The 18,535-nt window shown below is 54.4% G+C and overlaps 1 protein-coding gene across 1 annotated transcript in view; it reads left to right on the forward strand.

Annotated features, from left to right (window-relative positions):
- The window catches only part of LOC142476829 (polycomb group RING finger protein 2-like), a 19,571-nt gene extending 2,726 nt beyond the window's left edge, over window positions 1-16,845 (forward strand). Inside the window, 7 exon segments of the mRNA XM_075581986.1 lie at window positions 713-768; window positions 4,987-5,037; window positions 5,218-5,329; window positions 5,689-5,734; window positions 9,084-9,182; window positions 13,025-13,105; window positions 16,398-16,845. Coding sequence (XP_075438101.1) covers window positions 713-768; window positions 4,987-5,037; window positions 5,218-5,329; window positions 5,689-5,734; window positions 9,084-9,182; window positions 13,025-13,105; window positions 16,398-16,733 — 781 coding nt within the window. The 3' untranslated portion in view covers window positions 16,734-16,845.
- The last annotated feature ends 1,690 nt before the right edge of the window (window positions 16,846-18,535 follow it).

Here is an 18,535-nt window from a genome sequence, read left to right on the forward strand (position 1 = left end):
GCATTATGTATTTACACATACACACACACTGCATTATGTATACACACACACGCACACACACTGCATTATGTATACACACACACACACACTGCATTATGTATACACACACACACTGCATTATGTATACACACACACACACACTGCATTATGTATACACACACACACACACACACACTGCATTATGTATACACACACACACACTGCATTATGTATACACACACACACTGCATTATGTATACACACACACACACACACACTGCATTATGTATACACACACACACACTGCATTATGTATACACACACACACACACTGCATTATGTATACACACACACACACTGCATTATGTATACACACACACACACTGCATTATGTATTTACACATACACACACACTGCATTATGTATACACACACACGCACACACACTGCATTATGTATACACACACACACACTGCATTATGTATACACACACACACTGCATTATGTATACACACACACACACTGCATTATGTATACACACACACACACACACTGCATTATATATACACACACACACACTGCATTATGTATACACACACACACACTGCATTATGTATACACACACACACACACTGCATTATGTATACACACACACACACACTGCATTATGTATTTACACACCTGTATGTGCAGAATGATCTATATTTTGACATTAATTTTCCTTTGAATGTTAGGTCGGATAAAACCTTACAGGATATCGTGTATAAGCTGGTCCCGGGGCTGTTCAGAGGTAAACACCGGGGATTTTATCTTATATATCATATATATATGTGTGTGTGTGAGATATAGATACATATTACAGGCCCCTCTACCTGTACCCCGTACACGCCCCTCTACCTGTACCCGACCCTCTACCTGTACCCGCCCCTCTACCCCATACCCGCCCCTCTACCTATACCCCGTACACGCCCCCTCTACCTGTACCCACCCCTCTACCTGTACCCGACCCTCTACCCCGTACCCGCCCCTCTACCTCGTACCCCGCCCCTCTACCTATACCCCGTACACGCCCCTCTACTGTACCCACCCCTCTACCTGTACCCGACCCTCTACCCGTACCCCGCCCCTCTACCCCATACCCGCCCCTCTACCTATACCCGTACACGCCCCTCTACCTGTACCCACCCCTCTACCTGTACCCGACCCTCTACCCCGTACCCGCCCCTCTACCTCGTACCCGCCCCTCTACCTGTACCCCGTAACCCGCCCCTCTACCTGTACCCCCCCTCTACCTGTACCCGACCCTCTACCCCGTACCCGCCCCTCTACCTGTACCCCGTACCCCGTACCCGCCACTCTACCTGTACCCCCCCTCTACCTGTACCCGACCCTCTACCCCGTACCCGCCCCTCTACCTGTACCCCGTACCTGCCCCTTACATATACCCGCCCCTCTACCTGTACCCCGTACCCGCCCTCTGCCTGTACACCGTACCCGCCCCTCTGCCTGTACCCGTACCCGCCCCTCTACCTGTACCCCGTTCCAGCCCCTCTACCTGTACCCCGTTCCAGCCCTCTACCTGTACCCCGTTCCAGCCCCTCTACCTGTACCCCCGTACACGCCCCTCTACCTGTACCCCGTACCCGCCCCTCTACCTGTACCCCGTACACGCCCCTCTACCTGTACCCGACCCTCTACCCCGTACCCGCCCCTCTGCCTGTACCCCGTACCCGCCCCTCTACCTGTACCCCGTACCCGCCCCTCTACCTGTACCCCGTTCCAGCCCCCTCTACCTGTACCCCGTTCCAGCCCCTCTACCTGTACCCCGTACACGCCCCTCTACCTGTACCCGACCCTCTACCCCGTTCCAGCCCCTCTACCTGTACCCCATTCCAGCCCCTCTACCTGTACCCCGTACACGCCCCTCTACCTGTACCCGACCCTCTACCCCGTACCCGCCCCTCTACCTATACCCCGTAACCCGCCCCCTCTACTTATACCCCATACAGACCCCCTGCCTATGCCTCATACACGACCAAAAGCCATACATCCTATAACAAAAAATCCCAATAATATTATCACGTACGGCACCCTGTGAGCACATGGCCTGTATACGGGACAAGGATTAATACACAGCTCACAAGCGTTCCCACTCTTCACCTTCACAAAGGTCCCTCAAATGAGGGAACATCTCCCTAAATCCGTCCCCATGTACCACCGCCACAAACAGCGCACAGGTGAGCGCGTGACTTAGACATGCAACCAGGGTTAATACACGCGGTCTACGCTATCCTACTCGCCTTTCTCCTGCGCAAGGTACCTCCGATGAGTTAATATTAACCCCTTACTCAATTGCAATCATATCTATACGCTGCCACCACCCGAGATATGGAAATAAAAATAAGATGTCAAATGAATATATCTGCCAGGGTCTCAGGTCCCTGTTTGTTATAGAAAAAGAGTATGCACTTGAACGCACACATCTGTTGTAGCAAAATGTGTCTGAAAATCGAAATACTCTCCCCCAGAGCGTGCAACAGTTCATTCAGAGCCCAAAGCATCACTTATTAAATGTTTTAATATATATAAAAATACAGTGCTTAGGTTACAGAAAAAAGGATTACAAGAAACGTACAGTTACAATAAAATGCAGAACAGCGTCTCAAAATGAAAGGACAAAAGATAAAAGAAACCCCTATACATCACGTTACCACATGCCATAGGGTTTCTCCCAGAGAGGTCACTGGCGCAGGAACATGAGAAATCACGCATTTGGTCCAAACACACGCCTGTTGAAAACACACACACACACACACACACATTCAGGCACTCGTGGCGGACGCGACAAGACTAAGCATGACACTCTTACTCCTTAACCTCAGCGACAAATGAATATCTGTCACTTATTACCTCTTAACCCTGTGGTGTGTGATGTCAGAACGTGCCATCCTGTGACACGGTTACAGATGTGTAACTCTTATCATGCAGAGAAGGAGATGACATCACAAGATAGTCTCATTTTTTAATAAAGACACTCTTTGGTGGAGTACTTTCTTAGCCGCGCCCCCCCCCCCCATGAACCTCACAGAACCCCCCCAGAGAATGCCGCTGAACCTAGTCCTAAAAGAATCAGGTTTATAAAGTCGTCACAAAGGCCACACTTTATTCCCAGCTCTGGCAAGGCAGCTGTCCTCACCTCGGGAGTATATCAGTATCGTGCGGCCCGCCTTGAGTGGGCCATACAGGATAGAGCACAGAGAAAGAGGGTGACCTCGAGCAAGGTCAAAATGTGTACCTCGCACAACACCACGAAAAGGGAGGGGGGTGTAGATATCCTGTATAGTGACAGGGTAGGAAGCTGCAATACAGAGAGCGGGGGTGGTGCTGGTTGGGAATATGAACTATAATGGACAAAGAAAAGAAAGAACGCTCCCTATTGGCCGCACTGGAGAGAACACCTTTGCCTATATTAAAAATGACTATTTATTGATAAATTGATTACAAATATATTTATTGCAGCAACTATAACGTGAACCAAAATGATTAAAATAAATAAAAAAATGGAGGAGGTGTCTGTGTGCTATAATCCAAAACGACAGTGTAAATTCGGAGTAGCTATTTAATATTTAATTGCCCCGCTGTTATATAGTTATACTAACAGGGGTAGCTATTCAATACAATGATAGGTCGTATGAATACTACTCCTAAATAGATGAGTGATAGAGAGTATGGCTAGCTCTGTGTATGCATAGCCACTAATGGCGGGTGGAGTGTTTAAATGAAACAACTGTATGCAAATACATATACAGGCATACCCCGCATTAACGTACACAATGGGACCGGAGCACGTATGTAACACAGGAATACCCCGCATTAACGTACGCAGTGGGACCGGAGCATGTATGTAACTATGTAACACAGGGATACCCCGCATTAACGTACGCAATGGGACCGGAGCATCTATGTAACTATGTAACACAGGCATACCCCGCATTAACGTACGCAATGGGACCGGAGCATGTATGTAACTATGTAACACAGGCATATCCGCATTAACGTACGCAATGGGACCGGAGCACGTATGTAACACAGGCATACCCCGCATTAACGTATGCAATGGGACCGGAGCACGTATGTAACACAGGCATACCCCGCATTAACGTACGCAATGGACCAGAGCATGTATGTAACACAGGCACACCCCGCATTAACGTACGCAATGGGACCAGAGCATGTATGTAAAGCGATAATGTACTTAAAGTGAAGCACTCCCTTTTCCCACTTATCGATGCATGTACTGTACTGCAATCATCATATACGCGCATAACTGATGTAAATAAGGCATGTGTAACAGGCTCTATAGTCTCCCCGCTTGCGCACAGCTTTGGTACAGGTAGGGAGCCGGTATTGCTGTTCAGAACGTGATGACAGGCGCATGCGTGAGCTGCCGTTTGCCTATTGGGCGATATGTCCTTACTCGCGAGTGTACTTAAAGCGGGGTATGCCTGTACACAGTATTGCCAGACCATCAGGTTCAGAAATAACTGAGCCTGTAGGTCTGTCCTGGTGAACAGCTTAGCAAATAGTAGCCCCCGATGAAGCCACAACGGTGAAACGTATGTTGGGCAGGCTTAGCGCTGCTACCGGGTGCGCTGGCTAGTCGGAGAGGTCTGGTGTCTATTTTCGGTTAGAGTGTTCCGGAGCCTCCGTCATGGGAAGCACAACACTGACTACTTCCTTCGTAGCGCGTATTTTGAGTGCAAGACACATACCTTGTGATCTTGAGAGGGCTGTATATCCATTTGAGCATTGGGCTACTATTTGCTAAGCTGTTCACCGGGACAGACCTACAGGCTCTGATCCAGGGGGGACGCGATCTCGGATCCGGGGGGGGGAGGGGGGCGCTCTTTCTGCGATCTCTGATCTAGGGGGGACGCGATCTCGGATTGCGCACTTCTGCTGTATATTTAGCACAGAGATCCTGACTGTCTCTCCTCCTCCTCCTCAGATGAGATGAAGAGACGGCGAGATTTCTACGCATCTTACGCCCGCGCAGACGGTGAGTGTTTGCACGTGCGGTACCACCCTGCTTCGGCCTTCTGGTGGGGAGATTAGAGGGTTTCCTCCCTTTTCGATTGTTAAAGCAGAAATCTAACCCGGATACAGTACCGCTGCTTTTATTTAGTAACGTACGTGTTCCACCAGCCCGGTCTCCGCGTGACTTCGCCGCGTTTTACAGGTCCGAACGGCTCCAGCGAAGCCCGAGGGGAGAAGGCGACAGAGTGCGGGGAGGTGACGGTGCGTGAGGACGAGAGCATCAGTTTATCCATCCAGTTCTCTGAAGACACCAGGTGAGGCTGCCCCTCTCCCCCTAACTAATCCATTGAAACCCCCAAGTCAACTTTCCAGAGACCTCCCGTCAGAGTCACACGTCCCTCGCCGTGCAGGGCAAAGGGAATAAAACATGTCATGTGGCTGAATGCTGCACACCATTTAAACACGTGTGTGTGTGTATGTGTGTGTGTGTAAATAAGTGTAAATATATATATATATACACACACACACACGTGTACATGTACACACGCACACACTTATGTAAATGCACCATGCCTTCACAGCGCAGGCCTCACTCTTGCTATAACAGAGCAGCCATCTTTTCCCCTCCCCTGGCAGTTAGAAATGAGCCGGTGCTTGTTTGTTTGTTTCTCAGGGACGACTCCAAGGAGGATACAGCAGGAAGTGAGGACGTGGAGAAGGTGAGGGGGGGGGGGATTGTATTATACATGGTATATATATTGCATATATAGCAGCAGTAGCAGCATGCAGTGTACACAGCGCTGTATAATAACTCATTGCAGTAACATTGAGGGGAAGGAATATTGTATCGTGCCGGCTTCTGCCTGGCTTATCCCGGCCCAGCAGGGGACTGACACTTGAACGGATGTACATTTGAGGAACTCCGTCTTTAACCGTCAGTGGTTTGCGCTTCGTATCAATGACAGACGATATAACTCAGGGAGGCTAACCACACAGCCGTGTCCAACTCACACACTGGCTGGCTATCCCCAGTTCCCAGGTTTAAACAGAGCGCATTGTAACAGACAATAGGAATAACATTGTAACAGACGATAGGAATAACATTGTAACAGGCAATGCGAATAACATTGTAACAGGCAATGCGAATAACATTGTAACAGGCAATGCGAATAACATTGTAACAGACAATAGGAATAACATTGTAACAGACAATAGGAATAACATTGTAACAGACAATAGGAATAACATTGTAACAGACAATAGGAATAACATTGTAACAGACAATAGGAATAACATTGTAACAGGAAATAGGAATAACATTGTAACAGACAATAGGAATAACATTGTAACAGACAATACGAATAACATTGTAACAGACAATAGGAATAACATTGTAACAGACAATAGGAATAACATTGTAACAGACAATAGGAATAACATTGTAACAGGAAATAGGAATAACATTGTAACAGACAATAGGAATAACATTGTAACAGACAATACGAATAACATCGTAACAGACAATACGAATAACATCGTAACAGACAATAGGAATAACATCGTAACAGGCAATACGAATAACATCGTAACAGACAATGCGAATAACATCGTAACAGACAATGCGAATAACATCGTAACAGACAATAGGAATAACATTGTAACAGACAATAGGAATAACATTGTAACAGACAATAGGAATAACATTGTAACAGACAATAGGAATAACATTGTAACAGACAATACGAATAACATTGTAACAGACAATACGAATAACATTGTAACAGACAATACGAATAACATTGTAACAGACGATACGAATAACATTGTAACAGACGATAGGAATAACATTGTAACAGACAATAGGAATAACATTGTAACAGACAATAGGAATAACATTGTAACAGACAATAGGAATAACATTGTAACAGACAATAGGAATAACATTGTAACAGACAATAGGAATAACATTGTAACAGACAATAGGAATAACATTGTAACAGACAATAGGAATAACATTGTAACAGGCAATAGGAATAATATTGTAACAGACAATATGAAATCCTTATCTGTGTTTGCGGGAACTCGGCCCCAAGCGAGTCCAGGCAATCCTTTTAGATACTGCGATACTCGAAGGGGGCGTCCTCCCCTAACTGGGAGCAGGGATGCCCCCAGCCTCTAGGAGAGGGGGAGAGGGGGAGAGGCAGGGAACCAATCTGCCATAAATACCTGTTCCTCAATGAGGAGAGCGGGTGAGGGGAATTAGAACCGTTGTGAGCTCCGGTCTGGATTTCCCATCCCCCGGCCTCAGTAACTGCGAAGCTGTGGGATGGATCACGTTTACACTCCGGCGTGTGTGTGCGCTCCCAGATCAGCGCAGCAGGGAGGCGTGTGAGAGGCGTGTGCGCGCTCCCAGATCAGCACAGCAGGGAGGCGTGTGAGAGGCGTGTGCGCGTTCCCAGATCAGCACAGCAGGGAGGCATGTGTACGCGCTCCCAGATCAGCACAGCAGGGAGGCGTGTGAGAGGCGTGTGCGCTCCCAGATCAGCGCAGCAGGGAGGCGTGTGAGAGGCGTGCGCGCTCCCAGATCAGCGCAGCAGGGAGGCGTGTGCGCGCTCCCAGATCAGCACAGCAGGGAGGCGTGTGCGTGCTCCCAGATCAGCACAGCAGGGAGGCGTGTGCGCGCTCCCAGATCAGCACAGCAGGGAGGCGTGTGAGAGGCGTGTGCGCGCTCCCAAATCAGCACAGCAGGGAGGCGTGTGAGAGGCGTGTGCGCTCTCTCAGATCAGCACAGCAGGGAGGCGTATGAGAGGCGTGTGCGCTCCCAGATCAGCGCAGCAGGGAGGCGTGTGAGAGGCATGCGCGCTCCCAGATCAGCGCAGCAGGAAGGCGTGTGCGCGCTCCCAGATCAGCACAGCAGGGAGGCGTGTGCGTGCTCCCAGATCAGCACAGCAGGGAGGCGTGTGCGCGCTCCCAGATCAGCACAGCAGGGAGGCGTGTGAGAGGCGTGTGCGCGCTCCCAGATCAGCGCAGCAGGGAGGCGTGTGAGAGGCGTGTGCACGCTCCCAGATCAGCACAGCAGGGAGGCGTGTGCGCTCTCCCAGATCAGTGCAGCAGGGAGGCGTGTGAGAGGCGTGTGCGCTCCCAGATCAGCGCAGCAGGGAGGCGTGTGAGAGGCGTGTGCACGCTCCCATATCAACACAGCAGGGAGGCGTGTGGTCACTCCCAGATCAGCACAGCAGGGAGGCGTGTGTGTGGTCCCAGATCAGCACAGCAGGAGGCGTGTGAGAGGCGTGTGCGCTCCCAGATCAGCGCAGCAGGGAGGCGTGTGAGGCGTGTGCGCTCCCAGATCAGCGCAGTAGGGAGGCGTGTGAGGCGTGTGCGCTCCCAGATCAGCGCAGCAGGGAGGCGTGAGAGGCGTGTGTGCGCGCTCCCAGATCAGTGCAGTAGGGAGGCGTGTGCGCGCTCCCAGATCAGCGCAGCAGGGAGGCGTGTGAGAGGCGTGTGCGCGCTCCCAGATCAGTGCAGTAGGGAGGCGTGTGAGAGGCGTGTGAGAGGCGTGTGCGCGCTCCCAGATCAGCGCAGCAGGGAGGCGTGAGAGGCGTGTGCGAGGCATGCGCGCGCTCCCAGATCAGGGAGGCGTGAGAGGTGTGCGCTGCCTTTTATTCGGCAGGTCCATTAATCGCTAGGCGTGTGAGAGGCGTGTGCGCGCTACTAGATCAGTGTAGTAGGGAGGCGTGTGAGGCGTGTGCGCGCTCCCAGATCAGCGCAGCAGGGAGGCATGTGAGAGGCGTGTGCGCACTCCCAGATCAGCGCAGCAGGGAGGCGTGAGAGGCGTGCGCGCTCCCAGATCAGCGCAGCGGGGAGGCGTGAGAGGCGTGCGCGCGCTCCCAGATCAGCGCAGCGGGGAGTCGGTGCCCAGATAAGGGGACAGTATACACACCCAGGAAAGTGCTAGGCCCTGTATACCTCCCTTCCAACCCCGTCTCACTGAGTACATCACCGTACACCCCCCCTACACACTTATATAGGTGTATATATGTGTAACGCCTCTCTCCGTTCTCCCGCCAGAGGAACAGTATCCGTTTCCTACGCTGTCCGGCCGCCATGACAGTAACGCACCTCGCCAAGTTCTTACGCAACAAGATGGACGTTCCCAGCAAGTACAAAGTAAGTACGCGCGCACCCTGTGTATTCCTGCGCCGGACGCCGCCACACGGAACGTTTAGGGCCAGATGAACTAAGCGCAGTTAAAATCAGGGAACATAGCAGCAGCGTTAGCACGGGGTCACCGGCGCGTTACTGCAGCATAATATTACTCTCCCGGTAACGTGACGGCGTCGCGGTGTTACTCCCATCCTGACAGCAACGCCATGTTAGGCGTCAGCTAACGGAACTGTGGGGGTTACGCACCCTCACCCTGCAGAAGCCCATGTTACAGGGGCTGGGGGGGGAGTAACGCCAGGGTTAGCCGTGTCCTCCCCCCCGTGGGTGTGCCACGCTCGTTAACACGCGAGAAGCTGTGAGGATACGAGGTCGGCGTCACCGCGGCGTACGCCTGCGCCGGTGTGACTCGCCTCTTTCTCACACTGTCGGGGACCGAGGAGCCACGGGGTGTAGTGACCTGCGCGATGATAGGGGGGGGTTCGGGGGGTGATACTGGGGGTCCGCATGTCGTTATTGTAGCTTAGAACATACATTGTATTTGTCTTTGCGAAGCGTCCCGACTCACACCACAAATAGGAGCCCTGGGCTGGGGGGGCTTCCAGGGAATAACCGGGGGTCTCCTGTAACTATACAGGGGGGTCTTCTGTAACTATACAGGGGGGGCTTCTGTAACTATACAGGGGGGTCTTCTGTAACTATACAGGGGGGGCTTCCAGGGAATAACCGGGGGTCTCCTGTAACTATACAGGGGGGTCTTCTGTAACTATACAGGGGGGTCTTCTGTAACTATACAGGGGGGGCTTCTGTAACTATACAGGGGGGGCTTCTGTAACTATACAGGGGGGTCTTCTGTAACTATACAGGGGGGGCTTCCAGGGAATAACCGGGGGTCTTCTGTAACTATACAGGGGGGGTCTTCTGTAACTATACAGGGGGGGGCTTCTGTAACTATACAGGGGGGGTCTTCTGTAACTATACAGGGGGGGTCTTCTGTAACTATACAGGGGGGTCTTCTGTAACTATACAGGGGGGGCTTCTGTAACTATACAGGGGGGGGCTTCTGTAACTATACAGGGGGGGCTTCTGTAACTATACAGGGGGGGCTTCTGTAACTATACAGGGGGGGCTTCTGTAACTATACAGGGGGGGCTTCTGTAACTATACAGGGGGGGTCTTCTGTAACTATACAGGGGGGGTCTTCTGTAACTATACAGGGGGGGGGCTTCTGTAACTATACAGGGGGGGCTTCTGTAACTATACAGGGGGGGGCTTCTGTAACTATACAGGGGGGGCTTCTGTAACTATACAGGGGGGTCTTCTGTAACTATACAGGGGGGTCTTCTGTAACTATACAGGGGGGGCTTCTGTAACTATACAGGGGGGTCTTCTGTAACTATACAGGGGGGGTCTTCTGTAACTATACAGGGGGGGTCTTCTGTAACTATACAGGGGGGTCTTCTGTAACTATACAGGGGGGGCTTCTGTAACTATACAGGGGGGGCTTCTGTAACTATACAGGGGGGTCTTCTGTAACTATACAGGGGGGTCTTCTGTAACTATACAGGGGGGGCTTCTGTAACTATACAGGGGGGTCTTCTGTAACTATACAGGGGGGGGCTTCTGTAACTATACAGGGGGGGCTTCTGTAACTATACAGGGGGGGTCTTCTGTAACTATACAGGGGGGGTCTTCTGTAACTATACAGGGGGGGCTTCTGTAACTATACAGGGGGGGCTTCCAGGGAATAACCGGGGGTCTTCTGTAACTATACAGGGGGGGCTTCCAGGGAATAACCGGGGGTCTTCTGTAACTATACAGGGGGGGCTTCCAGGGAATAACCGGGGGGCTTCTGTAACTATACAGGGGGGGCTTCTGTAACTATACAGGGGGGGGGCTTCTGTAACTATACAGGGGGGCTTCTGTAACTATACAGGGGGGGTCTTCTGTTACTATACAGGGGGGGCTTCTGTAACTATACAGGGGGGGCTTCTGTAACTATACAGGGGGGGTCTTCTGTTACTATACAGGGGGGGTCTTCTGTAACTATACAGGGGGGGCTTCTGTAACTATACAGGGGGGTCTTCTGTAACTATACAGGGGGGCTTCTGTAACTATACAGGGGGGGGCTTCTGTAACTATACAGGGGGGGCTTCTGTAACTATACAGGGGGGGCTTCTGTAACTATACAGGGGGGGGCTTCTGTAACTATACAGGGGGGCTTCTGTAACTATACAGGGGGGGTCTTCTGTTACTATACAGGGGGGGCTTCTGTTACTATACAGGGGGGGCTTCTGTAACTATACAGGGGGGGCTTCTGTAACTATACAGGGGGGGTCTTCTGTTACTATACAGGGGGGGTCTTCTGTAACTATACAGGGGGGGCTTCTGTAACTATACAGGGGGGTCTTCTGTAACTATACAGGGGGGGCTTCTGTAACTATACAGGGGGGCTTCTGTAACTATACAGGGGGGGGCTTCTGTAACTATACAGGGGGGGCTTCTGTAACTATACAGGGGGGGTCTTCTGTTACTATACAGGGGGGGGCTTCTGTAACTATACAGGGGGGGCTTCTGTAACTATACAGGGGGGGCTTCTGTAACTATACAGGGGGGGTCTTCTGTTACTATACAGGGGGGGTCTTCTGTAACTATACAGGGGGGGTCTTCTGTAACTATACAGGGGGGTCTTCTGTAACTATACAGGGGGGTCTTCTGTTACTATACAGGGGGGTCTTCTGTAACTATACAGGGGGGGCTTCTGTAACTATACAGGGGGGCTTCTGTAACTATACAGGGGGGGTCTTCTGTAACTATACAGGGGGTCTTCTGTAACTATACAGGGGGGGCTTCTGTAACTATACAGGGGGGGCTTCTGTAACTATACAGGGGGGTCTTCTGTAACTATACAGGGGGGGCTTCTGTAACTATACAGGGGGGGCTTCTGTAACTATACAGGGGGGTCTTCTGTAACTATACAGGGGGGGGCTTCTGTAACTATACAGGGGGGGGCTTCTGTAACTATACAGGGGGGTCTTCTGTAACTATACAGGGGGGGCTTCTGTAACTATACAGGGGGGGTCTTCTGTAACTATACAGGGGGGGTCTTCTGTAACTATACAGGGGGGGGCTTCTGTAACTATACAGGGGGGGCTTCTGTAACTATACAGGGGGGGCTTCTGTAACTATACAGGGGGGGGCTTCTGTAACTATACAGGGGGGCTTCTGTAACTATACAGGGGGGTCTTCTGTAACTATACAGGGGGGCTTCTGTAACTATACAGGGGGGGTCTTCTGTAACTATACAGGGGGGGTCTTCTGTAACTATACAGGGGGGGGCTTCTGTAACTATACAGGGGGGGCTTCTGTAACTATACAGGGGGGGGCTTCTGTAACTATACAGGGGGGGGCTTCTGTAACTATACAGGGGGGGTCTTCTGTAACTATACAGGGGGGGCTTCTGTAACTATACAGGGGGGGCTTCTGTAACTATACAGGGGGGGCTTCTGTAACTATACAGGGGGGGCTTCTGTAACTATACAGGGGGGGGGCTTCTGTAACTATACAGGGGGGGCTTCTGTAACTATACAGGGGGGGCTTCTGTAACTATACAGGGGGGGGCTTCTGTAACTATACAGGGGGGGCTTCTGTAACTATACAGGGGGGGGTCTTCTGTAATAAAGTTTATACACCAGTATACGAGCCCCCCCCTCCCCTCCCGGTGATGACACAGCCTGTGACGCGCGGCTTGTGTGCGCGAGACACCGCACTGCGTGTTACGCGGGTACCCGGCCCGGCGAGCGGCGTCTCCTCCTCCTCCGTGTTTAACGCGCTCGTCTGCTCCGCAGGTGGAAATCCTGTACGAGGAGGAGCCCCTGCAGGAGTACTACACGCTCATGGACATCCCCTACATATACCCCTGGGGGAGGGTAAGTGTCTCTCTCTCTCCCCGTGCAGGGCGCGCGCCGAGCGAGAAGGGTCACAGCGTGAACAAGACGTCGCAGACAGGGCGATGTGTGCGGAGAAACCTGCGATACTCTGCGGGAGCCAGCGGGAGACCTGGGATACTCTGCGGGAGACCTGCGATACTCTGCGGGCGCCAGCGGGAGACCTGCGATACTCTGCGGGCGCCGGCGGGAGACCTGGGATACTCTGCGGGCGCCGGCGGGAGACCTGGGATACTCTGCGGGTGCCGGCGGGAGACCTGCGATACTCTGCGGGCGCCGGCGGGAGACCTGGGATACTCTGCGGGCGCCAGCGGGAGACCTGCGATACTCTGCGGGTGCCAGCGGGAGACCTGCGATACTCTGCGGGCGCCAGCGGGAGACCTGGGATACTCTGCGGGTGCCGGCGGGAGACCTGCGATACTCTGCGGGCGCCGGCGGGAGACCTGGGATACTCTGCGGGCGCCAGCGGGAGACCTGCGATACTCTGCGGGCGCCGGCGGGAGACCTGGGATACTCCAGCGGTTCTGCAGAGCTTTCCCGGTCTCCGGCGGTTCTGCTGAGCTTTCCCGGTCTCCGGCGGTTCTGCAGAGCTTTCCCGGTCTCCGGCGGTTCTGCAGAGCGGTCCCGGTCTCCGGCGGTTCTGCAGAGTGGTCCCGGTCTCCGGCGGTTCTGCAGAGCTTTCCCGGTCTCCGGCGGTTCTGCAGAGCTTTCCCGGTCTCCGGCGGTTCTGCAGAGCTTTCCCGGTCTCCGGCGGTTCTGCAGAGTGGTCCCGGTCTCCGGCGGTTCTGCAGAGCTTTCCCGGTCTCCGGCGGTTCTGCAGAGCTTTCCCGGTCTCCGGCGGTTCTGCAGAGCTTTCCCGGTCTCCGGCGGTTCTGCAGAGCTTTCCCGGTCTCCAGCGGTTCTGCAGAGCTTTCCCGGTCTCCGGCGGTCCTGCAGAGCTTTCCCGGTCTCCGGCGGTCCTGCAGAGCTTTCCCAGTCTCCGGCGGTTCTGCAGAGCTTTCCCGGTCTCCGGCGGTTCTGCAGAGCTTTCCCGGTCTCCGGCGGTTCTGCAGAGCGGTCCCGGTCTCCGGCGGTTCTGCAGAGTGGTCCCGGTCTCCGGCGGTTCTGCAGAGCTTTCCCGGTCTCCGGCGGTTCTGCAGAGCTTTCCCGGTCTCCGGCGGTTCTGCAGAGCTTTCCCGGTCTCCGGCGGTTCTGCAGAGTGGTCCCGGTCTCCGGCGGTTCTGCAGAGCTTTCCCGGTCTCCGGCGGTTCTGCAGAGCTTTCCCGGTCTCCGGCGGTTCTGCAGAGCTTTCCCGGTCTCCGGCGGTTCTGCAGAGCTTTCCCGGTCTCCGGCGGTTCTGCAGAGCTTTCCCGGTCTCCAGCGGTTCTGCAGAGCTTTCCCGGTCTCCGGCGGTTCTGCAGAGCTTTCCCGGTCTCCGGCGGTTCTGCAGAGCGGTCCCGGTCTCCGGCGGTCCTGCAGAGCTTTCCCGGTCTCCAGCGGTTCTGCAGAGCTTTCCCGGTCTCCGGCGGTTCTGCAGAGCTTTCCCGGTCTCCGGCGGTTCTGCAGAGCTTTCCCGGTCTCCGGCGGTTCTGCAGAGCTTTCCCGGTCTCCGGTGGTTCTGCAGAGCTTTCCCGGTCTCCGGCGGTCCTGCAGCGCTTTCCCGGTCTCCGACGGTTCTGCAGAGCTTTCCCGGTCTCCGGCGGTCCTGCAGAGCTTTCCCGGTCTCCAGCGGTTCTGCAGAGCTTTCCCGGTCTCCGGCGGTTCTGCAGAGCTTTCCCGGTCTCCGGCGGTCCTGCAGAGCTTTCCCGGTCTCCGGCGGTCCTGCAGAGCTTTCCCGGTCTCCGGCGGTTCTGCAGAGCTTTCCCGGTCTCCGGCGGTTCTGCAGAGCTTTCCCGGTCTCCGGCGGTCCTGCAGAGCTTTCCCGGTCTCCGGCGGTTCTGCAGAGCTTTCCCGGTCTCCGGCGGTTCTGCAGAGCTTTCCCGGTCTCCGGCGGTTCTGCAGAGCTTTCCCGGTCTCCGGCGGTTCTGCAGAGCTTTCCCGGTCTCCGGCGGTTCTGCAGAGCGGTCCAAACCACCCAGGTGCCCTCCGTGCGCTGCAGAGACTTCCCGGGTCTTCCCTCTGCGTCTGTAGGTTTGTAACGCGCTGCAGAGCCGACGGAGGCCGGGAAAGCCGGGAACGCTGTGTGGGAGACGACATACAAAGTTTGGGAAGCTCTGCTGGCACGAACAGGAGACCTGTGAGGTTTGGGGAAGCTCTGTACATGTGAAGAAGAGACCTGTGAGGTTTGGGGAAGCTCTGTACATGTGAAGAAGAGACCTGTGAGGTTTGGGAAAGCTCTGCACATGTGAAGAAGAGACTTGTGAGGTTTGGGAAGCTCTGTACACATGAAGAAGAGACCTGTGAGGTTTGGGAAGCTCTGTACATGTGAAGAAGAGACCTGTGAGGTTTGGGGAAGCTCTGTACATGTGAAGAAGAGACCTGTGAGGTTTGGGGAAGCTCTGTACATGTGAAGAAGAGACCTGTGAGGTTTGGGGAAGCTCTGTACATGTGAAGAAGAGACCTGTGAGGTTTGGGAAAGCTCTGCACATGTGAAGAAGAGACTTGTGAGGTTTGGGAAGCTCTGTACACATGAAGAAGAGACCTGTGAGGTTTGGGAAGCTCTGTACATGTGAAGAAGAGACCTGTGAGGTTTGGGGAAGCTCTGTACATGTGAAGAAGAGACCTGTGAGGTTTGGGGAAGCTCTGTACATGTGAAGAAGAGACCTGTGAGGTTTGGGGAAGCTCTGTACATGTGAAGAAGAGACCTGTGAGGTTTGGGAAAGCTCTGCACATGTGAAGAAGAGACTTGTGAGGTTTGGGAAGCTCTGTACACATGAAGAAGAGACCTGTGAGGTTTGGGAAGCTCTGTACATGTGAAGAAGAGACCTGTGAGGTTTGGGGAAGCTCTGTACATGTGAAGAAGAGACCTGTGAGGTTTGGGGAAGCTCTGTACATGTGAAGAAGAGACCTGTGAGGTTTGGGAAAGCTCTGTACATGTGAAGAAGAGACCTGTGAGGTTTGGGATAGCTCTGTACATGTGAAGAAGAGACCTGTGAGGTTTGGGAAGCTCGGTACATGTAACAGTGAGTACAGCGCTTCCCAAACCTCACAGGTCTCTTCTTCACATCTATGAGGAGTTCAATGTAGCGCAAACCTTCTCCGGGACCGGCAGTAGTTGGGCCGCTGGTTCTTGGTACCGCAGCCCGGGAATAAAGCGTGTGTGTGACCCTAATCTCGTGCCTTTCCCCCCCCCCAGACCAGCCCCCTGCCGCTCAAGTACCGCGTGCAGCCGTCCTACAAGAGACTGCGGTTCAGCCGCCCCCCGCGGAACCCCCCGCTGCCGAGCGGCGGGTCGGAGTGCGAATCCGCCAGCGACAAGACCAGCAGCCCCGCGCCCGTCCCCTCCACGTCCTCGTCTCTGCCCAGCCCCGCCACCCCGTGCCACGGCTCGCCCAGCCCGGCCACGGAGCAGCTCACCCTCACCGCCGCCACCGCCACCAACCCCCTGCACAACGGCACCGCCAACGGGCACACAGCCAGCAGGGGGCGCAAAGCCACGGCAAACGGGGCGCCGGGCCCCCCCCTCACCTGAGGGAGCCACGAGCCACGGCCCTTTTATATATGTATATAGACAAGAGGACTTCCTTATTTTCTACGGACACAGGAGAGTAATTTAACGGGGGCGGCCGGGGGGGGGGGGGGCGGCCGGGGGGGGGGGACTGCGTTTTTATGGGGTTTTTTTGTTGTTATTTTTTACACATTTCTGTTGTAATTTATACGGAGGGCGCAGACCGCCCGCTGCGCCCTCTCACCCTCCCGCCGTGTACACAGGACGGATCGCGCCAACCTGCCCCCCCACACCCCCCCCCAAACATGAAGGGGGCGTGTACCTGTTCTACAAACCGATCTGGCAAAGAAGGGGTTACCTTATTACACGCCGTCGCTAAGCGCGGGGAGCGGCGCTAATGTCCCTTCAGCGGTGTTTTTTTTTGGGAGGGGGGTGTACCTGGACACGGAGAGACTCCCTCACTGGGGGGGGGGGTGTACCTGGACACGGAGAGACTCCCTCACTGGGGGGGGGGGGGGTGTACCTGGACACGAAGAGACTCCCTCACTGGGGGCGGGGGGGATGTACCTGGACACGAAGAGACTCCCTCACTGGGGGCGGGGGGGGGGGTACCTGGACACGGAGAGACTCCCTCACTGGGGGGTGTACCTGGACACGGAGAGACTCCCTCACTGGGGGGGGGGGGTGTACCTGGACACGGAGAGACTCCCTCACTGGGGGGGGGGGGTGTACCTGGACACGGAGAGACTCCCTCACTGGGGGGGGGGGGTGTACCTGGACACGGAGAGACTCCCTCACATGTTGGGGGGGGGTGTACCTGGACACGGAGAGACTCCCTCACTGGGGGGGGGGGGGTGTGTACCTGGACACGGAGAGACTCCCTCACTGGGGGGTGTACCTGGACACGGAGAGACTCCCTCACTGGGGGGGGGGGGGGGGGGGGAGATGCAGCTTCCAGTGTATATTAATGAATAAAATAATACGTGTTTCTTACCACGGCGCCGGAGACGTTATTTCATGGGCCGAACCGGCAACTTCCGGGAAACAAGGGGGCAAATATTACCGGCGCCGTGTGTATATAAGTAATGATGATTCATTTTAAATAACGCCGCGATTTGATCAGTGACCCGGCCTGTAACTGTGATATTCACTGAAGTAATGGCGACGTGACCAGTGGCGCCTCCCGCCCCGGTAATGTCTCTCTCTGCTGCGAGAGTCGGGGCTGCTCCAACGATACAGAACCTGCTGGTCCGAAATAAAGTGGCGTTTAAGTATGAGTGTCGTCGCGCGCGGAGCCGAGGGGTCGCGCGGGAAACCTCGTTATAGGCACCTCGCCCTCCCCCCCTGCGACGCGCCTCGCCCTCCCCCCCTGCGACGCGCCTCGCCCTCCCCCCCTGCGACGCGCCTCTCTCCCCCTGCGACGCGCCTCCCTCCCCCTGCGACGCGCCTCTCTCCCCCTGCGACGCGCCTCTCTCTCCCCCTGCGACGCGCCTTATAGATGTATAATGTTTCGGGAGGCATCTCACAGTATTACTTCCACCAGAAACCCCCGGCTCGGACTCGGATTCATTCTCCAAACCAGGGGGAGGAGATATATGGATATAAGATATATGGGGCAATAGGAGGAGTTATAGGGGCCGCTGTCCGTGCGCTGTCAGGCACCGAGAGGTCACCCGTAGAAGTAAGTCAGTCTCCAAGCTCGTGTGGCAGCTGCTGGGAGCTCACAAATGTATGTATACTGTAGTGTACGTATCAGTATGTATACTGTAATGTATGTATCAGTATGTATGTATACTGTAGTGTACGTATCAGTATGTATACTGTAG

Source organism: Ascaphus truei, unplaced genomic scaffold (genome assembly GCF_040206685.1).
Source record: "Ascaphus truei isolate aAscTru1 unplaced genomic scaffold, aAscTru1.hap1 HAP1_SCAFFOLD_1758, whole genome shotgun sequence".
NCBI lineage: Eukaryota > Metazoa > Chordata > Amphibia > Anura > Ascaphidae > Ascaphus > Ascaphus truei.